The 25,791-nt window shown below is 46.6% G+C and overlaps 2 protein-coding genes and 1 pseudogene across 5 annotated transcripts in view; 1 reads left to right on the forward strand and 2 right to left on the reverse strand.

Moving 5' to 3' along the window:
• Nucleotides 1-1,529: 1,529 nt before the first annotated feature.
• Nucleotides 1,530-11,734, reverse strand: Rnf146 (Ring finger protein 146). Of its 2 annotated transcripts, none has more exons than XM_065423891.1 (4): nt 11,313-11,734; nt 7,352-7,521; nt 4,839-5,014; nt 1,530-2,532 (listed from the first exon to the last, which is right to left on the reverse strand). In XM_065423891.1, exons 1-4 carry the CDS (start codon nt 11,347-11,349, stop codon nt 2,001-2,003), a joined length of 915 nt encoding a protein of 304 aa, XP_065279963.1. In that variant the 5' UTR covers nt 11,350-11,734; the 3' UTR covers nt 1,530-2,000. The 2 variants fall into 2 exon arrangements, with proteins under 2 accessions (XP_065279963.1, XP_065279962.1); XM_065423890.1 differs by having other exon boundaries at nt 7,352-7,560; nt 11,313-11,733.
• Nucleotides 11,735-11,954: 220 nt separating this feature from the next.
• LOC135895739 (ATP synthase subunit alpha, mitochondrial pseudogene) lies at nt 11,955-13,829 on the forward strand (annotated as a pseudogene).
• A 1,946-nt stretch (nt 13,830-15,775) lies between these two features.
• HBS1 (translation elongation factor EF-1alpha (GTPase) HBS1) overlaps nt 15,776-25,791 on the reverse strand; it is a 44,287-nt gene continuing 34,271 nt past the window's right edge. For all 3 annotated transcript variants that reach the window (XM_065423887.1, XM_065423888.1, XM_065423886.1), the window contains 3 exons: nt 22,675-22,889; nt 16,416-16,560; nt 15,776-15,984 (listed from right to left, as the gene is read on the reverse strand). In XM_065423887.1, coding sequence (XP_065279959.1) covers nt 15,976-15,984; nt 16,416-16,560; nt 22,675-22,889 — 369 coding nt within the window. In that variant the 3' untranslated portion in view covers nt 15,776-15,975. The remainder of the gene's footprint in view (nt 15,985-16,415; nt 16,561-22,674; nt 22,890-25,791) is intronic.

Consider the following 25,791-nt stretch of genomic DNA (forward strand, 5'->3'; position numbering starts at 1 on the left):
GATCTGCAGGAGCCAGTCCAACCTTCTAGCACCCCCTCTTTTTCACGTTTGTAGAAACTCTCATCTCGGCAGCAGTGGCACATTTGTTATTTTGCAACATAAATCGTTAACTTACCATTACGGTCCCTTTATTTCAACTTCAATCTGTGCCTCTCTACTTTATGCTGTCTTGGTTGTGTTGCCGAGATCCCAATTTCACACATACCTGGTTTTAGCATGCCCTCCCAGAAGCATCGTTTAAAACTTGCAGCATGAAAAACACATTGAATGTCGATACTTGCATATGCGAATGCTTCATCCACTCAATGCATATTTCTTGTTTGCATAGCACAGTATGCCAGTAAGGGCCTCATGAAGAAGGCAAGATGGCGAGTGTTGGGCATGTATTCAGGATGTTGCATAACATTTCAATCCGCACATGCCACATTCCTGAAAGCACTCAAAGCAGCAGCAGTGGTCACGGCAGCGGCACACCTTTCAAAGGACAGCTGCATTGTGGCATCACAAAGGTAAGCAGTACAATATTACAGCATTCCTGAGTTCCGAGGCATGGGTAGGATTGCAATTGATGCAGAAGCAAAATGTGACGACACCCACATAAAGCCATGGCTAGTTGTCGGAAACACTGTTCTCAATGTGGGGCATTCTTTGCCTATTTCCGTGCACTTTCCGATATCTGCTGAGCACTGTCTGGCTCCGTCCTGCCACAGCAGGCCACAAGTGACGCTGCCTGTCATGGAGCGCTGCCACACTTGTCCGCTGAATGCAGAGGCGGATACGACTCGTAAGAGGCGTCACGCCGCAATGAGCAAGAGAGACGCTGTGAAGAAAAGCACGCAGCGAAAGCATCGACCAGGGGTAATATAATACTATTCTAAACATTCTCGAATTCCACTTACCTGTTGCATTCGCCATCTCATCAGCTCTAATTAGCCCAGCAGGCAGTGCTACAGCCTTCGACGATATGATGTAATTCGACTATGTCAAGAAGAGCACACTGGGACAGAAGCACGAGCAGGGTGGGCAGAGCTTTGACAAGCGCCGATGTCAGCAGGGGACCGAGAAGAAAAGCGTCGATGAATGACTGCGCTAAAACGAGAAGTGTTACCCGGAGCTCGTGGAAAAGTGTGAAGTTTAATGTGAAAGGTGGTTCCTCCACACAATGTGAAGCAGACATGGCGGTATTTTAATTTTTTCGGGGGGTGGGGTGGCATGAAGCAAAAGTTGTATCAAATGTGAGAAATAACAAGATGCATGTCTTTTCTAATTTGGCAAAGTATGCAGAACTGACAGTCAAGCCTAGATTAGTTGGCAAGTGCACTCTAAATGCAACAAGCATTGCAGAGCGTAAGAATGTTGACAACGGAGTACCGCTGAGTTTATCATGAAGAAACAATGGAGACACCACTGCATCGTAAGTCCTCCCCTTGTGGCATGCCGCAATGTGAATGTCATGATGCATTCGCATAATGCTAGCAAACAGTTGGAGAATTGCTAAGTGCAGTAACAAAAATTCATAAATAACGACATTAGTTTTCAAAATGCTTCAGTTTAATCAAGGCAAATAAAGCACGAAATGTGTGACCAGCAACATTTGTGCAAAGACAAACAAGAACACTTGTGGTAAGTCAGACCTACTAGGCACAAAGGCAATAAACTGCCTAGCTGTATGTACAAACAAACATGACACATATGGCCTTCACAGCCGTGGAAGCACCAACACCAAGAAATCCAGCGAAAAGTCACACGAGAGCTTCCCACTTTGGTACCTAAGCACTAAGGGCTTGCGGCCTACGAAATATTTCAGCACATGTCACTCGTAGCTAAAAAAAAATTCTGTGGTTGAACATTTTCAGTGCTGTGATCAACAACAGAAGTTGCCACAATTCACTGCAAGTCACTTATGTATTACACCTGCTCTACGTATCACTTAAATGCAAGATGTAGGTCATGCATAGAGAACCAGAGTTGTTTTTTTTTGGTTTCACACTGCACACAAATCACAAGTTGTCCTCGTAGTACCTCCTGCGACCAAACCGGCTAAGGCGGTACAGTGACGGTGACGATGCATCACCGCTTCCCCTCCCATCGCCGTCATCGTCGTCGTCCAACCGCAATGAGCCAATGGAAGTCCCTTCGAGAAAGGCATCTGCAGATGTGTCTTCTTCAGACAGTGACACAATGCTATCACCCCCTCCATTGGAAGAGTTGAGAAGCATGGCATCCTGCTCGACCGTGGAGTCCGAGGCTCTGTGGTCTGCGTTCTCGGCAGTGCTGGCGCCTTCAGCTGCACTGCCCGAATCACTGGGTGATGAATGTTCTGTAGCATTGCACTCCCTCGTGTGTGGCTGCACACCACCAACGGTCGTGTCGTGTGGCGGTTCCTCGAGTCTGATCCCCGCTATTCCCTTTTTGGGGACACCAGCTAGATCGCGCTTCACTCGTCGTCGCCGAGAAAAATCGTTGCGGCGCACCTGCACCATGTGCTCAAAGTCAACGATGTAGAGGAAGCCTGCGATCAGTACTTCGCACCTGCAAGGATGCATTGTGTGTTTCAAATGAAGAAAAAAAGAAAAGGTCATGCGACTCTATAAAGGCATCTAGTTGAATGACACAAGCACTAGACACAAGTCCCAACTCCTTGACTTATGGGTTTAACATCCCGAACCAACGTGCTCATCATAAGGGATGCTGTAAGGGGAGCTCTGGATTAATTTCTACTAGTTAGTCCCCTTAGTCCACGAATTCCATGGGTGCGGGATTGTAGAACCTTCCCAGCCCTGTGTGAAAGCCCTGTAGGCTCGTCGGCTGGGATCGGAAAAAAAAAAAAAGCCGAAGAAGAACCAGCATGATTCCCCACCTGCTCTTTTCCTTTTTGCAACCAGCCAGGCAGTCAACTAGAAACAGCTTAACATGAAGCCCAGCCCCACTGGAACACTCTGGACAACCAGTGGCAACTCACAACGAGTGACCACTACTCTAGAAATTGCAAATGTCTCCCGTAACTCTAACAGTGTCCACTAACTTTATTCAGACATCACAGGATGTTTGGGGTGCAGAGAAAAAGCTTTTAACAGGCTTGAACGGATCCACGCCCTGCTACAAATGACACACAGAGAAAAACCACCAGGTAAACAAATTGCAGAATTGCAGTACAGATATAATTAATGATAGGCATAGAAAAGAATGTCAGCACCGTCTAGCACAAGAAATCGCACAACTATACCGAGTGTTTTTTAAAAACCCTACAGAATTTTAAAAATGTGCTTGTGGTAGACAGCCCAATTCAAGTCATCAAGCCAGATTACTCAAGGATGCAGACATTACTCGCACAAGAAATCATAATAGACAACTAACTTTTTCAAATTCCCTAGAACCTTTATTACTTACCGGAAGGCAAATATATTGCAATTTACAAATTGCAGCCGGTACGCCAACAAGGTGTGTCCACTTGAAACAAATTTTCAAGATGACATCAATTTCGAGATGTATTCATTCCCCTGGTGTGTGACGAAATACGTGGGCGTTCCAGCTACTTTTGTATTTCAAGCAATGGCAGAAAGCAATGGCTTGTTAAAAAAGTAAATGGAACAATAGTGCGTTTTAATCACTTGTTTCACGGCGCACATCTCGAAAACCGTGTACAATCCTGAGAATGAAAGTAGACAGCAGTGTGCAGCACAGCATGACCTCCGAGATCCCCGATGCCACTATGTAACACCCTCTGTTCATTGCGAGTGCCTTGAATTGCAGAATAATGGCGCCGCTCCATTTAAACCCAATTTCTCTGTGTAACAAAGTCGTCTCTTGTCATAAAATGAATGTCAATGAAACTCCAGAAAAAGGGCACTCCTACATCAAACACTAATTTTATCATGTTTGCCTGTAGCATTTATTTAAATGGTATTCATACAGGGGAGCAATCCGTTGCTTCACAGCAAGGCGTGCACATCACATGACGATGTCAACTTTTTTTCAGTGACAAGGGGCTGACGTGGACATCGCCGGTGGATGGAGATAGTATCTCGTGCCGGTACAAAATATCTGCTCTCAACGAGGAAGATAGCGGGTATCTTGCCACCAACTAGTCTAGTAATCTATGTATATATAGCTGGCAGGACAGAGGCAACACTGAAATCGCCGCTATCTGCATGGGTGCTGGATGGTCTTGTTTACTTTGGCAGCGATTATTTTTCAGTGGCACAAACACCTGCCGACATGTTGAAGCTCAGCAATGAAGCGACTCAGTTTTCCATGTCATGCACCGCAGCATACTCGTGCCGTGCGGATGCTCTGCGTTGAGAGTGTAAGCCACTAAAACCGTCTCTGTTAACAATGACACACTCTAACCCCTGCACCATACCCGCAAAGCCTGCGAAAGCGATGGAGCAGCGTGACAGCTTATGATGCCATGCTTCCTCGCCGTGTCAAGGGTTGCCCATTGTTTCAGCACTTTAACAGCTTGCACGAGCCAAAATGCTTATCAGGTTATCATATGTAACAATTTGCAAAAATGCAAGCAATCTAACATTTACGTACAGCTAAAAAAGGTACAGGCAAGGTAATGTATCGGCAACACAAGTGCTTGTACTATATTTCAATTCACAATTCATTAAAATCACGTGACAATTATATCGTTGCTACATGCTGAACCTTTAGAGAGAGACAATGCTCGTGCTGTCCCTGTGGTTTCTTTTCTTTTTCTTTTTTGCTGTACATTACGAACTTATTCGAACTCATCCATCATTCTATTTTTGTTCCAATGCTTATTGCACAGCCCCAACTGTTGAGTCAGCACCACCAGATATTTCGCAGTTTGCATGCGCTGAGAAGCATACCTGGAAAGTTGCTTGGCAGCCGCTGCCTCCAGCTCTGCACTGGTCCTTTCATCATACTGCCACCAGCCATTGCGGCCCTCATAAAACCACCTGTAGCTCTCCTCAGTAGGCGAGTCCTGCTCGGCCTCCGGATCTGGAATCAACTCTGGCTTCTCTGTGAAGTCAGCAGGAATTTCCTAGACAAAAATAAAGGAAAAGGAAGAAAAGCTTGTTGCATTTTATAACTGTTCATCTACAAGAGTACACAGGGACAGAGAGGAATGACCGGAAAAAGATTAGACAAAACAAGCTAGCCATGTTGTCTCGTTCTATCGCACCATCCCCAAGTATTTCTGTGGAGAAGCACCAGCAAGCTCAGCTTTCAACCCCTCCGTAGCTCTTCTTCTTCTTCTTCATCGTCAGTCTTATAGAGCAGACGTCTGCAACCAAAACTTTTTCACTCAGAAGAACCTGACATTTTGCAATCAAATTGACTCCTTCAGCGATGAAGACAGACGTGAGCTGCAGTTTTCCTCAAAATAGGTGACCCCGGCAGGTTCCTCTAATGCATTATTACTCGACTAGATCAAAATAAATGACAAAATGTTTACCTTAATTATGAGCCTGTATTTAAATATAGCACTGAAAAAATTATCCCAGAGCTGTCCCTCCTACTCCACCCGATTCATAGACATGATATATGTATATAAACTTTATTTGACAGGAAAAGATTTTAAGGAGGAGAGCTCAGATAAGATTTATTGTCTCACAGCCACAGAAGGCCTATGAGAGATGCCGCAGTGGTGAGTTACAGATTAATTTCAACCAGTTAGGGGTTTTCTTTTTTTTTTTTTAATGCTCACAGAATCCTTGGTACACGAGTGTTTCTGCTTTCCAAATCCACTATAAAGCGGCCGCTGCAGTCAGGGATTAAATCAGTAACTTTGCACCCAGCACCAGAATGGCACAGCCTCTAAGCTACCATGACAGGTTCCCATGACCCCTGTCCTTAATTCAAACTGAGCTATGCCCTGCATTAACAAATTCCCTAATCTCATCTCTCCATATGACTCTGCCATTCTCTGTTATGTTATAACAGCAACATGACAAACATTTCATCAGAGTGCAACACCAACCAGACCCTTTCAAGACTGTGCAAAGTCAAACCTTGACATACACCTTGACTTAAGATGCTTTAACAATTTTATTAGGTCCTGGAGAGTCTCTAAAGTGCATTGTACTCTTCAAGAAAATCTAAAACAAACTTCAAACTTCGAACACCAACTGCAACTTAAATTCCCTATAGGTAAATTGGTTACGAATGAGCCGATATAGAGCACGAAGAGAGTATAGGGACTACTGAAGACCACAGTATATTTAGACTTAGAGTGTACAGTGTGTAAAGACTATTTCGCTGTCTTGGCAAGGCTGCAGCACTGGTAACCATCTGGTTTCCTTATTAACAGCCGTTAATAGCACCTAAGCAGATGATGCATGCAGCTGGTGGTTAATGGATAATATGGGAACCCCAGACCATGGCCTCCAAGACTTTCTGCATGCCACAAGCGCCACCCGCTCTCAGAGGTCATGCCGAAGAGTTGTGCTGGTTCTCGGCATTCTCGGTTGAGTGCCACTGCCAGAAAGCAGTAATGATGGAATTTTTTTTGCAGTTTCAGCATTGAAAACGTCTTTACCCACTTTTTGGGATGGATCCGCTCGTACTTCAAATGTAAAGGTATGCATGGAGGCTGCTTTATATCTACAGCATCTGAAACCAGACTCCTTTTTGAGCAGTCCCCAATTTCACTGCAGAGGGTCTTTAACAAAAATATTTGGGAAGTCCTAACCATACCCTAGTTGCGGTAGCCTAGTTCTGTTGATATAAACAATGAGCCTCTCACTGCTGCAACAGATTAAAAACACTGGGTGTTCACCTGGAATGCCCATTCTAGTCGAAGACAGCATTAGGTGATGGTGACTCCATTACAGTGCCAAATTCTGCACTTAAAACTTGAATGTACACAAACATTAACACATCATTGCTACAGAATGGTTGAATCACTAAACACATTTCTTTCCAGATTATTGTTTTTTTTTACTTCTCTTTCTCTTATGATTCCATGTTAAAATGGTCTTTTCACTTGTCAAGTGCTTCCAGCTTTTTATACACATATCGATAATGTACATGTTCATTAGCAGCAAGATGAAATGCTTCCATGTTACTTCTGCACTGAATGCTATCACACATGATTTCTATCTGGCAACAACAACAAGTATGATCAATTAATGAATTATAACCTCCTGGACTGACAAGCCATGTGGTTCCAGAGTTGAAGACTGTTACCACAATGTCGCATCTGACACGAAATACGATATTCATTATAAGCATATATTTGTCATACGCCGGCAGCGGCGAGACACACATTAGATATACTTTGTTATATCCAATAATTTGTTATATCAGTGATTGTTATATCGACGTCCAGCTATACCTGCACTAGCCAACATGGCTGGAAGCGGATCAATTCCCTCACCTGTCGGCACATGGCACACCTCTTGCTTTGGTTCGCTATGCCCTTCACACATAGAAAACAGAAGATGTGGCCACAGGGTAGCCGGGCAGGGTGGATGCACTTCTGAAGGCAGATGGCACACTCGAGCCTCGGAGTGGTCAGTTCTTCTTCTGCGTCAGCGTTTTCCGAGGCTGGCAACAGGAGAAGCACTTCTTGTGAAACTCCAACACCTAAATGTCACAGACCATATGTAGCAACAAACCATTTTCACTGCGAGAAAGCAGCCCCGACAAATAGAGTTTAACGTACAAAAGCAACACATGCTGTAGGGCTCAGAATTGACTCTGACCATCTAGTGTTCCTCCATGCCACAGTACTACCGAAATCCTTCTCAAAATACTATGCTGGCAATCATTTAGCACTTGTCTTATGCAAAGACATAAACCTCTACTGTAAAGGTGAAGCTTAACAGCAATTCACAAAAAAAAGTGAAAAAGAAATATATAAAGTGTTGTCAATGAGAAAATTGTTGAGCTGAGCTCATCTTTGGGTGTTATTACAAGAAATGCATGAACAAACCCAGCTCATCCATGGCATGGAAGGGATTAACATGCACACAAATCCAAGTATGCAAGCATTTTTGCATTCCAGCCCCATCTTAATATGACTGTCGCAACTGGAAGTTGAACCTGTGGCCTCACGCTTAGCAGCAGAATGTCATAGCCACGAAGCCATCATGGCTCATGAAGAAGCAACTCTGCCGAGGTGGCATACAACAAAGCCAGATCAGTTACGCCATGTTTTACTACAGGGCATTTACTGTCTCTGAGGGTTTGAATAATAAACAGGGCGTTCGAGATGCAGTGACACTCTAAGAATTCGGTACGAGCTCTGCCTACAAAAAAGTCCTGCATCTACCCTCGGTGAGTACACGCCCGAAAACGCAGTTCCTGATAGATGCCCGTATTGAAAGAAGTTCACCTCCACCTCGACATCATGGATGATCAAACTCAATTGGCTGATGCATCTATACAAATTCTTGTGGAGTTGGACAGTGACGTATTTGTCCTTGCGTTCTTGTGTTGTCACCATCTATACATGACTAACACACATATTCTGACATCCTCCACTGCTAGGAGTCGCCGCAAGCAAAAATGACTACTTTTGTCTCAACCATCCAGTTTTTGATTACCAGAATACAGTTGTTATTAAAACATTGGACATGTGAGTCAATGCCTTCCCGTCATGCTTAATGCAAGGACGATGTGATCAACTCTCAACTCTCGTACTCTGTGAACGATGATATACGCAGAGACTAAACACCACAAATGACAGCCTCGTAAAATGCGGCTCACCTATGTAAAACCACAGTTTCCCACCAAAATTACTAGAGGAAACTCTGGTGCTGTGATTATTCAACTACCGTTGGAACGACAGGCAGGTCATGGATTTGTCTAATCTTCGGGCTTGTGGCATTCCCGTGGCTTTATTCATTACACTGTATCTGCCTTTATTGGATCAAATCTCTAAGCAATCATATTTTCCCGAATGCAGGAAAGCATTTCGACTTCTTGCAAATGCGCAATTATCACAAACTTTTGGATTAGTAACACAATATTTTGTTGAATATGACCAATTTTCGGTCACAAAGCAATTTGATGCCAAATGGAGGATGTTTAGGCAGAGCTGTGAAAAAGTCGTCGCTCCGATGCTGCCTAAACCTCCACATTTATATTCTCATGGGCACTAGCACCGGACTGTAACTGTAATTTTTGTACAAATCTCGATGTGCTAAACACATCCAAGTCCTGCAGAAATTCATCAGGGGGCAGTGCGCGTATGAGAATGTATTTCCACTTTGCATAAGATTGTCAACTGACAAATGTGTACTGGTGTACCCATTTCCTTTTTGAATTGTACTTCCCCTGGTATATTAAACTGTTTGCCCATATTTTAGATTGTTAGTGTCTTTTTTTCCCCATATACTGTTGGCTAGCAAAACAATTTAGATGACGCATTATGGCAGTTGCCACAGAAACTATTTGGGAAAGATTTGCCTAATTGCATTCTTTATTATTTCTTGCACTTAACTGCACTCTTCTGTGCCCACTCCTGCAATGTCCCACTAGTGTCTGGAATAGCAGTATGCACAAGTGAATAAATAGGTAATTAAAGAAACATGGCAGAATGCCATAAAGGTACTTCATTAAGGTGGAAACTTGGGCCAGTTGGTGTAGCATAGTTCAAGTTCTAGAAGACGAGCATTCAAACAGAATAGACAGAAGAAGGACACACATAGCGCAATGTGTGTGTGTTGTTCTTCTCAGTGTATTTTGTTTGAGTGCTGTACTTCCAGAATTCGAACCGTAGAGGTAACCATAAAGGTTTTCACCATGGGGCTAGATAGTTCAAGAAAACTTCATTTTTGTCCGGACGCTGAACCCGGTGCAACAGCTTTACTAGGGCAGTCACTCTACCAAGTGCACTAACCTGGGCGCTAGCTTCTGGCACTACAAGGGCAGAAATGTCTTGGCGTGCTAGCTCATTAACTAGCCCAATTACACTGCACTCAAATACTGGTGCTCGCAGTTTTATACACACGTAAGGAATTATTATCTAGTGAATGAGGCACAACGGCCACATACTGTACAACCTGAAATATGTGCTGAGAATTTTTTTCTAAATAGAGCAAACGGCTAAAGTCACCCCTCATCTTATACAGTGGACGTTGGCACATTGTGAGCTGTTGTCTGGCCAAGTCAACGTCAAGGGTCGACCTATATTCCAGTTTGTACAGTATGCACACACAAGCTTTTGAAACAACATACCTGACTCGAATAATTTTTTCAGAAGTTTTTCAGTTGCACCATTGAAACTTCATGGAACATGAACATTAAGATTTCTTTTTTTGTTTTTTTCACAGCGTACTTTGTGGCAGAAGGAGTCAAACCCACGTTTTTATTGCTGTCGCGCCTTTATAGAACCACCAGAGAAAATAATTGCCTATCAAGTGCCAGTCTGTTAGTTCAGAGTTATAGTGCAATGAGATAATACAGCCCAGCGTCTCCACAACGAACGCCTCTGCAACTAAGGTCTAACTCTGCCCCGGTTCTATTGTGAGCTGTATGGTGCGCGACCTTTATAACGAATGATTTCGGAGGCCCTAAGCATTTTGTTGTAAAGTGCACTGTACACCGCAGAGCAATGCACATTTTACAAAACGCCTCAAACGAACTCTTCACAGGCAGATAACAGCGCCACCGATTGACTACAGCTAAACAATCGTTTCCATTGAACGTTCTACGCGTGACGGGGTCACAAGCGTGTCGTTACAAGGCGAGCAACGTTTGTGTGAGCGTACGTAGTAGTACGTGCACGACACCTGGCGTGTTTCACGCAATGACAACAAAGGCCACATAAACAACAATGCGTGCTTCGCGGCTGGCGCGGAGAGGTCAGACAAAACACGAGTACGGTACATTCGTTCCTTCACACCATAAACCGACTTTGTAAGCTCGTGGGCAAATTATGCGGGCAAGCTCGTGGATGACTTTCGGTACAGCACTGAAGACTAGCGACTGATATAACAAGTTTGCGCTAGTTTACATGCGTACACAACGAGCGTTGTAGTCCACGCTGGTCACTATCTTGGCCACCCTCAAAAGAACGTTGCCCGGTGATTTTTGGCAAAGTGAAGCAGAAGGCAAAATTTTGCTCATTAAAACGCAGTTTTTCTACCAAGTCGGCAACAGCTTCCCGTCTCGCAACTTCCTCACAAAAAAATAGTAAAGCTCGCACCGCGGTTTTGACATGTTTAGTTTGCTTTCTACATTGACTGTGGTTCACCACGAAGATAGCAGTTGCAGCTAAGGTCTGCTTGAATCACGTATACGCGTAACTTCGCACACGCGCGCCCAAGACGTAGCGAGGGAGCAGCGGGATTATTACAAACGTTCCCAGCAAAACAACTTTAAAAACTCACCCGGAGAAGTTTCAGTTGGCTCTCGGCGTTCACCCATGTTCTACCGCGCTTCACAGAACGGCAAGAGCCGCGAAAATTTCACTTCTGTAACACACAAATCATCTTGTCCCTCCAACAAAGAGAGCGTCTCAACAGAGGCAATTTGAAGCTTTTGCAGCGCAAAACAAAACGGCTGCACGGGCCAACAAACGGAAAACGGTTGTCACCCTGGCTGTTATTTTGTTGGGATCCCGTGCCTAGAGGCCAGCACAATTATTTTGCTGACACCATGGGACCTTTCCGAGACGCGAACGCACACACGTCTCTCGATGGCACTACACCACATGTACCCGATATTACATGCATAAAGTTAAATAACATCTAGGCAGTTGTAACAATGCTCAAACAGCTAAAAAGAGCCAGGATTATTGTTGTGCTGACCTAAATTAAGGATTAGTTTAGTTTCGCTTACAAGCCCGTCGAAATAGCTCCAGCTTTCTGCTCACTTTAATAAAACTGTTTGCTAAATTCGTCTCAGATTCACAATAATTTAAAAATTTATCCATTTTGGGACATATTGAACGCCTACAGTACAAGCGGGAATATCGTACAAGGGAAATTAGAGCAATCCTCAAAAAAATAAAGTGGGCCTAGGGTGCACTGCGGTCGAGGCTTTTCTCTCGGCAGACCTCACCGCCATTGCTTACATCTCAAGTCACCTTCGAGCTGTGAAATGGCGTTCGTAACTGCTCGATTTACTGGCGCATTCGCCAAACAGCTGGTGCGGGGCGTTGCCAAGTACCCCAACCGCTGCACCGGCGTGAGTTCGTACCTTGCGCGCAACTTTTCTACCTCGAAATGCGTGTCAGCCGGCCCCGGTGCCGCCGAGGTGTCGTCCATCTTGGAAGAACGCGTCTTGGGCCAGTCGGCCACGGCCGATCTGGAGGAGACCGGGCGCGTGCTGTCCATCGGAGACGGTATCGCTCGCGTCTACGGACTCAAGAACATCCAAGCGGAGGAGATGGTAGAGTTCTCCAGCGGCCTAAAGGGTATGGCCCTGAACTTGGAGACGGACAACGTCGGTATCGTCGTGTTCGGTAACGACAGGCTCATCAAGGAAGGTGACATTGTCAAGCGGACGGGTGCCATCGTCGACGTGCCGGTGGGACCCGAGCTTTTGGGTCGTGTCGTCGATGCCCTGGGCAACCCCATCGACGGTAAGGGTCCCTTGGCGTGCAAGGGCAGGGCCCGTGTCGGAGTCAAGGCGCCCGGCATCATTCCCCGAATCTCCGTCAAAGAGCCCATGTTGACGGGAATCAAGGCCGTCGACAGCCTGGTGCCCATCGGTCGTGGCCAGCGTGAGCTCATCATCGGCGACCGTCAGACGGGCAAGACTGCCATTGCCATCGACGCCATCATCAACCAGAAGCGCTTCAACGAGGGCTCGGAAGAAAAGAAGAAACTGTTCTGCATCTACGTCGCCATAGGCCAAAAGAGGAGCACCGTCGCCCAAATTGTCAAGCGACTGACGGGCGCCGATGCCATGAAGTACACCATCATCGTCAGTGCCACGGCCTCGGACGCCGCTCCGCTGCAGTACCTAGCGCCATACGCAGGCTGCGCCATGGGAGAGTACTTCCGGGACAACGGGATGCACGGCCTCATCATCTACGACGACTTGTCCAAGCAGGCCGTGGCCTACCGTCAGATGTCGTTGCTGCTGCGGCGACCCCCCGGTCGTGAGGCCTACCCGGGTGACGTGTTTTACCTTCACTCCCGTCTTCTGGAGCGCGCGGCCAAGATGAACGACTCCTTCGGAGGCGGCTCCCTTACGGCCCTTCCCGTCATCGAAACCCAGGCCGGTGACGTGTCTGCCTACATTCCGACCAACGTCATCTCCATCACCGACGGGCAGATCTTCTTGGAGACTGAACTCTTCTACAAGGGCATCCGGCCAGCCATCAACGTCGGTCTGTCTGTCAGCCGAGTCGGATCGGCGGCTCAGACCAAGGCCATGAAGCAGGTTGCAGGTTCCATGAAGCTGGAGCTGGCGCAGTACCGAGAGGTGGCTGCATTCGCACAGTTCGGCTCCGATCTGGACGCTGCCACGCAGCAGCTGCTGAACCGGGGTGTCCGCCTCACAGAGCTCCTGAAACAGGGCCAGTACTGCCCTATGGCCATTGAGGAGCAGGTGGCAGTCATCTACACGGGTGTGCGCGGTTACCTGGACAAGATGGACCCATCGCAGATCAACCGGTTTGAGCTCGAGTTCCTGCAGCACATCAGGTCCACGCAGAAGGACCTCTTGGCGACCATCGCTAAGGAGGGCCATATCAGCGATGACACAAACAATAAGCTTAAGAAGGTAGTCACAGACTTCATGGCATCATTCCAGCAGTGAAGGTAGTGAGCAAGTGCCCAGCCATTCCAGGGTGCGTCCCCTGCAATAGACTCTAGGGGGGTTCAAAGGGAACACAAGCAGCGTGCGGCTTTGTGTTTTGGAGAGGTTTTGTGAATAAATAGTTTTCTCATACAAGACGGCGATGCTTGGCAACCCTGCCTATTTTAATGGCTGCCTGTCTAGTGGGCCCAGGGCCTAATCACTGGACAGTTTCATGGCCAGGAATGAACCAGTCGCTTCGTTTGCAGTAACAGGGCTGCTTTGGCTGTCTGCACTGCTTGGTTACGAAACTCTCTCTAGTGCTACACCCCAGCAGTTAGCTTTCTATGATTAGACAGCAATTCGCCTTTGAAAAAAAAAATAGAACAAGAAACCACCTTTAGCCGTGCAAGCATGTGCTCAACTTGATCGGGTTTTTGTACGGTTTAGGCTTGGTGGTCTAGTTTTGACCTTGATTAGGATAATAATGACCTTCACTTGCTAGAATGGACGAGACCTTTCCTTGCTTCCCATGCTCCGAACAACCTCTTGCTCCCCAGAGTACAGTGCGGGTTAGATAGACAACCTCTTTATTCCACATGGTGTGTTATCTCGTGTAGACTGGGTGGTCCAGTTCAGCTGCAATGCTTAGGATTGACACTGGATAACTAGGATACATTTAGATACGTGCAAAAGACATACATTCAGCCCCCATTATTCATGTGTTCTGCTTAGTTTAAATTCTATACGAATTATCCAAAATGTTTGACCTGCCCTCATGAGCTGTACGTTCCCCTTTATTCCAATTTCTGTCATTCACCAAAAGACTCCTTAAAACACTACCAAAATATTACAAGCACCCCCTCCCCCGTTAAGCTAGGAGTAATACCGGAAAAGGGGGCTTGGCTTATGCAGAATTGCAGATAGTGGCCATTGGTCTGTTTTTTTTCTGGAAAAATGTGAAGGTCATAGAGGTCGCGGAGCAATCAAAAAGTACATTGAAGGAATGATTGAATCACTAATCCATCGAAGTCCTTCTCGGAGTTAACTTGCTGCTGGTAGGAGCCGGACCCACAACCTTTACGTGTGTGTTGTGCATTTGGCTCCCACCAATGTCAAGTTGTTTTTTCGTCCACTTTCATTTCCCTTTAGTTTATCATTTCCGCACATCAATAAAAACTGCAAATAATGTCCCCTATTCATATGGCTGCAAAACATTCAAGGCACATTTCACATTATGTCAATTCCGATTACTTCTGAAGTGTGCTTTTCTCAAGCAGCCGTAACTGCTAACTTGGGGTCTGTTTGATTCGCCTGCACCATAGTGATTTAGTTCACGGCGGTTCACGAGAAGTTAAAAAATTGTGCAGCTCGATTTCTGAGGTGCAGGCCCAGCAAGACACTTGAAATGAATGCAGAGGTGCAGGCGTGTTATGTCAGACTAATGTGCACGGAGTGCGTAAGTTTGAAAGGTCCTGAACTGCAGGTATGATCGGCTTCTGGAGTGTAAATACATGCCACACTTGCATATACACATCAGGCATGCGTAAGCGGTATTTCAACGGCGCTCGCACCCAAGTGCTGCGTTGTCTGCTACGCTGCTGCTTTGTACCTGTACGCCTGCACCAAGTCGGCACCAACTGGAGTGGGTGCAGCAAAATCATGAACCAGCCCTGCACCTTTTGAAATGAATGGCACGGTTCAGCAGGCGCCATTGGTGCACCGCTGAAACGAATGGCGGGGTGAAGCACCTCGTGAACTAGTTCGGGTGGTGCAGGCGAATCGAACGTACTCTTTACCCTTGGTAGCAAGCAAGAGTAGGCATTCATTCATTGTCAAATGAGTTGCGAGAACGCACTGTACCACAAGTGGAATTGAGTTTTACTGTCATCTGGCATGTCCATGTGGCACCATGTGAATGGCATTAAACTTTGAGAAGTTAATGTACTTTTTTGTACCCATGTGGCACAGGCATTGACATGTGCGACAGGAAAGCTAAATCTAAAAACGACCAAGCACTGATGTAGTGGACACCAAAATCAATCACAGTCTAACAAGGTAACACCAAATGCATTTTTATAACAGTAATAAAGTGCAATAATGCTTTCAGGCATCCCCCTTTTCTTTTATTGCCTTAAGTTCAAAAAAAAAAACTGCAGAGAGCTTGCATCAGTGTAGAGTCCGCGAGCCTTTGTCCAGTGTCGTGTCATTCTTCAGAGAGATTGTGCAAATCATCCATGCTTATAAAGTCATAAGTCCATTTGTATCAGGCCTCACTGTCTGTAAACGTTGGCCACTCGTCAATTACATTACCTGCAAAACGGCAAACAACACAAACACATTAACAACGCTGCACATAACATGTGGACGGCTCCCCTTTCTGTTTATACAGAAACATAGGTCACTGTCTTTGTGCAACACTGATGCCTCATTACACACAATCAGCTTTTCACACTGTTCACACTTGTTCAAGGTAAGAACGCAGGCCTCACAACAATACTGTGATGCTAAAGAAAATGCATCGACTGAATCTCCTGACATCATCCATCCCGTGAGGTAGGAAGATATGCTGAGCAGTCAGATTAAATGAATGAGTTCTCCAAAGCCAGGTAAATTAGTTATTCAGAACTCCCAACTATGCAGACCTTTTCGGAAGTCTGCACCAAGTTTAAATTATAGGTCGACGACCGAAATACTCGTTTTGATGACAATGCTAACTTTCGAACAGGACCGTTGGTACTTGCCTCAGTGATAACGCCAGCAGCCACGGTGCTGCCACCTGATCGAAGCGTGATGCGGCCAAGCTCTTTGAACTCCTTGTAAAGCTCCACGCATATCGGACGGCTCACCTTGATTTCAACCAGGCCACTTGTGTTCTTCACTAAACACCTGCACAACAAAAAAAAGGAAGAAAGATAAGCTCAAGTTTCATTACCTATGCAATACAGTAGAATCTCGATGATACGAATCTCACGGGGTCACGAAAAATATTCGTATCAGCCGAAATTCGTATCATCGAAACAATTAAAACTAGCTAAATCAAAGAGTCAGTGGTGAACTCACTCAGACACACGTACGTAAAAAGGATTTATTTCTTGTAGAAAATTCTCTAATGTCCTCTGCCTCTTATTCTTTGTCAGGTCAATTAGCAGGCTTTGTTAAAATCCATAAAAACGCGCGCACGTGTCGTCGCTGATTTCGTTCGCGCACGCCTCAGAACTTAGCGCGCATGCAGCGTTTCAGCCGCCGGTGGTGGGTCCTTCGCCGTCGCCCACGTCTAACACAAAGAACGCGGCCCGAAGCACAGCAGCCACTCCGTCCAATGGCACGCGGAAAATGAAGAAAAGCACAAAAGCAACACAAGTGCCACCGCTTCAAACTCTTCGCGCCCAGTCGCGGCCTCCGCGCTGTCCGGCGCCGCATCCGCGCCTCCGCACCAAAAGAGAGAGGGAGAAATCGCGTAACTGCGCACTGTTCTCTTTCGCTGCCATCGGCGGGGCTCATGCTCGCGGTCGCGTCCATCCGTGCGCTGGAATCGTGCCAACTGTGGTCCCTCCTCCGCGCAGCGGCGCAACCTCCTCCCCTCCTTAGCAACCGGCGCGCCGGTCAGGGGCGCAGCTGCGCATAGCAACCGTGACGTCACACAGTAGCGGTAGAACAGGCGCGCGCGCGTCGGCGGTGGCACTGCCGCTCCTTCGCCAGCCGTTTCGTTGCAGTCGAGTGAGAGGCCCGTGTTGCGCGCCATGCGGTTCGGGGAAGCGCCAGCGGACGCCGGATTCCCCCAACACTAAACGCCAGAAGAACAAGGAGCGAATGCGCATGCCACGAATGAACATGTCACCAGATGCGAAAGCAAGGGAGGCAGAAAACAAACGCCAACAGCGACTGATTAGATCGCCGGGTATCAAAGGCAGGGAAGCAGAACGAAAGCGGCAGCAGCGACAGGCGATATCGCCGAACACCAAAGCGAATTAATTGGAGCGCAGACGGCAGCAGCGTCTGGCTTTCGCCAAGCACACTTTCAAATTTCCAATGTCTTCGGTAATTTTCGTATCAACCGACGCGGGTCGAAAATTGATTCGTAACAACCATTCTCTAACACGTTGCAAAGTAATGGGGCTCGGCCGGGACCACAGAAAAATTCGTATCATCCAGAAATTCGTATCAGCCGTGATCGTATCATCGAGATTCCACTGTACAGTAAAACCTCTTTAAACCGTAGTTGACCGGAGCTCGGTAAAAGTACGTACTAAACGGTAGTACTGCTTAACCGAAATAGCATGAGATCACCCACTTATCTGTCAAAAACTGAGCTCAGAGCGAGTACAATGAAAGGGGAAAAAAACATGCAGTATTTATTCACTTTGCACGACAAATGTGTTATTTTCGTTTGATGCCGCGGCAGCCTAGCAGCGACGACAGCGGCCTCAAGTTTACTGAAGATGCGAGCCAGCCTTTCAGCCAGCCCCCTCTTCTCGGCAGACACTCGCATGGCAGATTCCTCGTTGGCGTTGCATATTCTGGCGCCCATAGAGTTTCTCACTACAATACCTAGAGGGAAATCTGGCGCTGCTGCGCTGTGCTATGCATGGGAATGCCGGTATATTGTGGATTCAGATTGGCATCGTTCTCGTAGATACAGGACACCTTGAAGACGCGCTTGGCAAGTACCGTTCCGTCTGTCACAATGATTCATTTTCTACTAGAACAGCACGTGAAAAGCTGTTTTAGCTTTATTATTACGCGAAAACATGTTTTGTTTAACTATGAGAACTGGTTATTGTGTGTACGACTACATGTTACGTAAAAAGTATCAGCGGGCCGCTAAAGTTGGAGGACAGACGACAAGGTTCGCGCTCGCTTTGCAACAGTTGGTCGTCTGTTCTTGCTTTTCTTTGCTTGGTCATGCATCGTGGGTGAGTAAAGATGTAATATGCGTGAATGGAAACATTTTATGAAGATTTTACTTTGAGAATGCGTTATTAGCGTAGCCATATCCACGTTTTAGACAAAGCCTCTTACAACATCAGCCAACACGAGCCTCGCAGACACATATCCCGTCATTCCCATGACGGCACGGTGCCCCCTTAAGAAACTCCCATAGACGGTGGCGCCAGATTATCCTCTAGGTATTATAGTGAGAAACTCTATGCTGGCGCCGAAATGATGTTGATGTTGATGCGGCTTCACGTGCAAACGCACAGGGCGCTTGGAGGCCATTGTTCTGATCTCTGAGGCTTGTTCTATATAGAAGTGCTATTTTCTCTCGTTGGGAAAAAACAGATTTATTCCCAATATAGAAGTTGTGATGAATAAAAACACAAATGGAAGCGGCATACCTTGCCGCCCAGATTTTCACTGCGCCAGTACGAGTTACGTGAGGCAATAGATATCACCCGTCGCCGCTATCAGACAACTCCTTATTGCTATCAACAGACCAAAGCATTTCATCCTCGGTGCCGTCCATGGCATTCAAAATCCCGCACTTTTTAAAAGCCTTGTTGACTATGGCAGACGGGATCGTACACCATGCATTTTCCACTCATCCAGCAAAGTCCTGCAGCTAGGCACGCTTCATTTTATTAGCGGGCGTGAATTTATGGCAGCAACTGACAAGCCATTTGGTGTACAGCGCCCGAATTCCATCTTTCACTGGCTTGTTCAAACAAACATCAAGTGGCTGGAGCAGCGATGTCATGCCGCCAAGTATCACGACAAGGTCGGTGTTGCATGCAGCCAGCTCATCCTTGATGCGCTGGTCAAGATGGCACCTGAATGCGTTGAGCACAAGCATCCCACGCAGACCCAAACTGCCGCCAGGTCTCTTCCGCCAAACGTAATCAATTCAGTCAGCGAACAAGTCCATGGTCATCCAACCTTTTTCATTTGCGCGCACCATCATGCAACTCGGACACACGATTCCTTTCCAGAGAGTCTTCCATCTGAAGATCAGATACGGGGGCAGCTGGTGCCCATCTGCAGTGCAACAAAACATTGCAGTGACTCTAGTTTTCTCGTGGCCAGAAGACAAAACGTGCACTAGCTTCGCACCCTTCTTTTCAAGGGTTGTGGTGGCAGGCATATCAAAGTAGAGCGGTGTCTGATCGACATTTCCAATCTGTCCGAAGTGGTAGTCGTTTGTATGGCGCAACTTCAAAACCTACTGCTGAAAACTGTGCAATTTCTCTTTATATTCTTTGGGCAATATTTGGCATATCCCTGTTTGCCTTCGAAGAGAAAAGCCTTTTCTTTTCACAAAATTTGATAGCCAGCACCTGCTCGCTTTGAAGTCACTCTGCATTAGCTCTTTCTGTAGGGCTAACTGCACCGCCCATACTTTGAGCAGATCGGTCATCACAGGCCACTGTGCCGCTCGCTGCTCTTGCACATATTCCGCAAGCAGCTCTTTTATTTCGGCGAAAAGGCCCTGCTTCGGTCCACTGAAACCTTTCCTTGTTGCTTTGCTGGCGAAAATATTCTCCATTTGTTTGCGCCAGTCCCGCATGCAAGTTTCAGGAACTCCGAACCCCCATGATGCGGCCCGACTTCCGTCCGTCTCTGCGCACATAACTTTCCTTTTAAATGCAGCATCATGGTGGACTCGGCATGTTTTTGCAGTCAGCGCTTCCATGCTGATTGAATAAACGCAGAAAACGGGAAGACGGGTGGTAGACTAGGTTACACGGCAGCGCCTGGCTACACGTACAACATGGAGATATGCACATGGAGGAAGCTACGGCAGCTAGGATAGAAGCACGTACGAGGCAGCCATTTTTTGAATGCCGATGGCGATATGGTAATATGGATTTAAGGTCGTACTCGATTCTAACATGCATGCAATTTTTTTACCCGTTTTATCGGAAAAAAGGTGCACGTTAGATTCAAGTAAATACGGTAGTTATCAGACATCGCGACGAAAGTTTTGGAAGTGAGGCGTCTAGGATATTATGGACTTTGGGTACAATGGACATTTTCTGTCAGATTACCAGGGTCCGTTGTAACGAGAATCGACTGTAGTTGTCAGCCTTAAAGCGAGCGCCGATCTGTGTTCACAGGAAAACCCTATTCAAGGTGTTTCTCTTAAGACAGAACTGACCAATGTGCCAGGCAAGCATCTACTAAGAAATGACCAGTATGCACGACTTCGTGAAAAATGTGGGCTGTATTTGCTGCCCAAGCCCTAATTTGTTCCTTCTTAGTCTCCCCAACACCACTATCACTAGAGTTTCGGGCAAGTGTCGTGAATTCTGAAAATAAACAGCTACAATGATACCTTGGCTTAGACATCACATGCCCAGTGCCCCACGTACATGAACATGCGTGTGTAAAGTGGGTTTGCACACATGTATGCAATGTAACAGGCACATGTATGCACATGTAAGTGGGTATGCACCGGGCTAGCTGGTGATCCATCATGTGCACATTTGTTTGCCTTTCCGTCCTAGATAAAGAGGAACGAAGATTCCAGTTCAGCTTGGGGTCCAGTCTTGGCTACGTTCTCTCTTTAACAGACCCATCATGCAGTTATGGGCTACTAGAGGCTTGAAAACAAGAAATTCAGCAGATGGCACTACTGCTTCCCTAGGCAACGGATGCGACAGCAGCAACATGTCCTGCAGTGATGATGACAATTCGTGCTGTGCCCTGGGTGATATTCCCTGAGGATTTCATTCGGCCCAATGAAAGAGTTGAGGTCTGTGGGCCACTGACCAACGACAACAACTGAAGTCATTGTAATACCACGGCCACTGGATAAAAAAGAAAGGTGTGGCCTGCCGCGTGCATCAAAAACGCTGTCATTCCCCATGGCGCCATCAGTCCAGGACCGTTGTCTGGGATCAGCAGAGTAAGTGCGTCAGGAATGCGCTTGGAACACCGTCGCCCGTGGAAGCTGATGTGTCTCATCCCCGACAGCTAGTGCCATTTGGCCCAGCCAAATGGCCGAGAATGCAACTACGGCTGTCATGTTCACTCCCCATTGCAGCCCGCCTGACGCGGAGGCCGCACCTTTTCTTTATCCAGCGGCCGTGGTAATACTGTATGATAATACTATATGATAAGAAATTTAACTAGCTCATTTTGTCGCTGTTTGATTAATCCAACCTTTAAAATTATTTGAACCAAACCTTGCAGACCCACAAGGGTTGAATCAATGGGAGTAGACTGTATAAGTATTAAATAGCCATCATCAGATACAAAAGCAGAAAAATTTTGCCTTACAGCACAAGATCATCATCATCATTAGCCTGGTTACGCCCACTGCAGGGCAAAGGCCTCTCCCATACTTTTCCCAACTACCCCAGTCATGTACTAATTGTGGCCATGTTGTCCCTGCAAACTTCTTAATCTCATCCGCCCACCTAACTTTCTGCCGCCCCCTGCTATACGCTTCCCTTCCCTTGGAATCCAGTCCGTAACCCTTAATGACTATCGGTTATGTTCCCTCCTCAATGCATATCCTGCCCGTGCCCATTTCTTTTTCTTGATCTCAACTAAGATGTCATTAACTCGCATTTGTTCCCTCACCCAATCTGCTCTTCTCTTATCCCTTAACGTTACACCCATCATTCTTCTTTCCATAGCTCATTGCATCGTCCTCAATTTAAGTAGAACCCTTTTTGTAAGCCTCCAGGTTTCTCCCCCGTAAGTGAGTACTGGTAAGACACAGCTGTTACACACTTTTCTCTTGAGGGATAAGCAACCTGCTGTTCATGATCTGAGAATGCCTGCCAAATGCACCCCAGCCCATTTTTATTCTTCTGATTATTTCAGTTTCATGATCCGGATCCACGGTCACTACCTGTCCTAAATAGATGTATTCCCTTACGACTTCCAGTACCTCGCTACCTATCGTAAACTGCTGTTCTCTTCCAGCACAAGATAACGGCACCCATTGACCAGAGCTTAGATGGTCTACAGAGTCTTCCATGACCGAAGGATGTGCAGTGCCTTGCTTAGTTAACAAAGACGAGCTGTGACCAGCAGGCGATGCTGGTTCCATACCTTGGCTTGTTGCGCACCACTTCACCGGTGACCTTGTTCAGCTGCGAAAGGATGCGATGGATGGAAGCCTGCTCCGTGGTGCTTTGGTAGTGAAGCACGACAGGGAAACCTCTTGTCAGGGGCACCTCAACGTTGAACACCACCAGGCGTGCCTGGAACCGTGTCGACACTCGGATTGGGACTGTCGGATCGCAGAGGAAGCTTCCTGTTGTGACCTAGAATCACCAAGGTGGTGCAGGCACAAGTTACTCCCTTTGAATGACCGATGCTAATCTAATCACAAGTTAGTGAGAAAGTTGCTACATTTAGCGAGTCCTTAGTCATCTTAACAAGTTTCCCTTTTTGGAGTCTTAGCTACTCTTGCAGTGGCCTTTTCAATGACATACCGTATTTGCTTGACTCTAATGCGCCTTCGATTGTAATGCGCACCCATCTACCATGACCTAAAGAAAGAAAAGCCCTTTACAGTACCGTGCACTTCGTTCTTTCATACAGAAATACAACTTTCTCTTTGAAAAAAAAAAAAAAGGTTTACTCCCAATGCACTAAAGTTGCGATAAATAAGAAAATGGCAGTTTTGCGCAAAAGGCAAAGCATCGATTACGATAGCAAATTAGTAGACAGCTATACGAAAAGTAAAGAAAGTAGTTTTATCAGCCATATAAACATTTAAACACTTGCTAACCAAATTAGCAAGCATGGTGTCACGTGCACACAGGCATGGACATGTGTAATACCCGTGTCACACGGGCGTTTGGAAGGCCTTCCAACCGATAGTCAGTTGACTCAAAGGTCAAGTTCAAGCTGCTACACGGGCGGTTTCGACGGCCGCCGAGTCAATAGTCTATCGAGTCAACGGAGCACCTTACAACTCTATCGAAATCTCGATGGCCTTTGAGCAACGGAAACGGAAACAGCGCGAACATGCCCTCTCGTTCACAGTGTGCTCCAACTCACGGTTAGAAAGAACAAATCAAACCAGAATGCTCTAAAAATACTATATGTGAGTGTTATCAATTATTCAATAAAGTATTTTTGCCATTTGATATGCGCGAACTACACACACTCTCGACAACAGCGACGTGCAGCGACGCAAACGTTGCCGCAGTTTCGCTACTCAACAACTTAAAAACTAAACATATATGTAAGGCAATGTATAAACAATTGTTTTAATGTATAAACAAACATAAAAGAAATTACAGTGCTTTTAAGTGGTTTTAAGGTTGTTTAACTTCTTGTGACATGAAAACGAAAATTAAGATACGCAACGCCATACCATTTGGCGAGAAACGCCGGAACCACTTAACGGCCTTTCAAAAGTGCCGTGTAGCAGCGCGACAACTCCTTTGAGTCGATAGAGTTCTGGCGTTTCGAAGGCCGTCGACTGGAAGGCCTTCCAAATGTGCCCGTGTGACACGGGTATAACTCAATGACTGTAGAAACTCTTTAAACGCTGGAGTTAGGAAGTGCGGCAGCAGGAGCGAGGGAATTGACCTTTGTGCGGCCTCTCGCTTCGACGTGAACTAAGTGACAAGAACACAGCGTGGTGCATCTAGATGCGTAGACTCTTGTCTCTGCCGTAGATCACTTTCAAGATAGGGGCCATGCGGCCACACCATACGTAGCAGCCGCCGGTGTAGAAGGCCTCTCCTGTTTGCGCCAGTCTCGCGCGCAAATTTTGGGAACTGCGAACGCCTGTGATGCGGCCCGATTCCAGTCTATCTCCACACACGTGATCGCTTTCCTTTTAATTGTGGCATCGTGATGAACTCGGCAGCTCATTGCAGTCGGCACTTCCATGCTGATAGAGCAAACACAGAAAACAGGAAGCCGGACGGTGCACTAACCTAAGCCACAGGAAGTATTGCCTAAGCACGCATACATCGAGCACACATACATACACATAACACACATGGAGAAAGCTACAGCAGCTAGGCTCGAAGCGAGTACAAGGTAGCCATTTTGAAATGCCGATGGCGATATGGTAACGCAGATTCAGGGTCGTACTCGATTCTAATGCGCACATAATTTTTGGACCCGTTTTATTGGCACGTTAGATTCGAGTAAATACAGTAAGTAGCCAATAAATTGCCTTGGTAAAATTCCTCTAGAAACTTTCTCTGCATTTGATGCCTTGCCCTCATTTCAACCCAAGGGGAATATATGCCTGCATTTGTCACTAAATTCTGAAGCCATATCAAGTAGCCAATTTAAGGAGCCATCTGTGTGCATCAAAGCTGCCATTCTCTAGGCAAGCAAAATCTTCATATACAATGCAGTTTTAGAAAAATGGAGGTTTGGCCCATTCACATTCTGACTGCTGTCAATTTGCTACCCCTGTTCCCCGCAGCTGATAGTGTAGTCCGCAGTGGGACGGCACGCTATCACGAAGAGCAATGGCAGTAGGGAGCAAATGCTTCATCTGCCTGTCGCTTCAACGCGTCTCCCAAGCTTAGGATTATGCAACCTCCAGTACTAAACGTGCGGGAAGACAGCGCACACGATATACCACGCAATCATGGCTGCCCACTCTTCGCACCCGCGGCAGATTACCTCTAAAATAGGGCATGCAAGCTGTATATACACTCAGCTACACTGACAGTCATGATGCGCAAGCACAGCCACACTAAAAAAGGAGATGAGCATCAACCTGCCTGGGCATCAACCATCAGCGTAGTGCCATCAACGGCACTACGCTCCACGAGCTGTGAACAGCTAGGTGAAGATGCTTAGCGCAATAGAATTGGCGGCGATAGTTGTGAATGCAGCATGTGACGATCCAGGAGGAGATTTGCGAGGCCAGAGTGGGAAACGGAGTGCACACTGGTGTTCTCACGCAAGATGAGCAGATGAGTATTGCAGGAAAGCTGCCGCAGTGCGCGGCTACTGTTCTCGATTGCGCGTGCCTTGAGCTTTTCCTTCTTACATGGGATCTAGTGGCCAGAAAACGCATCACACGATCGCAGTTTGGTGATGCCCTGAACATTGGTGCCAGAACATTGTGCTTTCCAGGAGCGTATGGCTAGTTCGAACTCAAATTACTAGTAGTTCGAAAAAAACAAAAACAAGCTAATGTAAATAGTTTCCCTGCCTTTGTCCATTGTCATCCCCTTCTGG

The sequence above is a fragment of the Dermacentor albipictus genome, chromosome 6 (assembly GCF_038994185.2).
Source record: "Dermacentor albipictus isolate Rhodes 1998 colony chromosome 6, USDA_Dalb.pri_finalv2, whole genome shotgun sequence".
NCBI classification, from domain to species: domain Eukaryota; kingdom Metazoa; phylum Arthropoda; class Arachnida; order Ixodida; family Ixodidae; genus Dermacentor; species Dermacentor albipictus.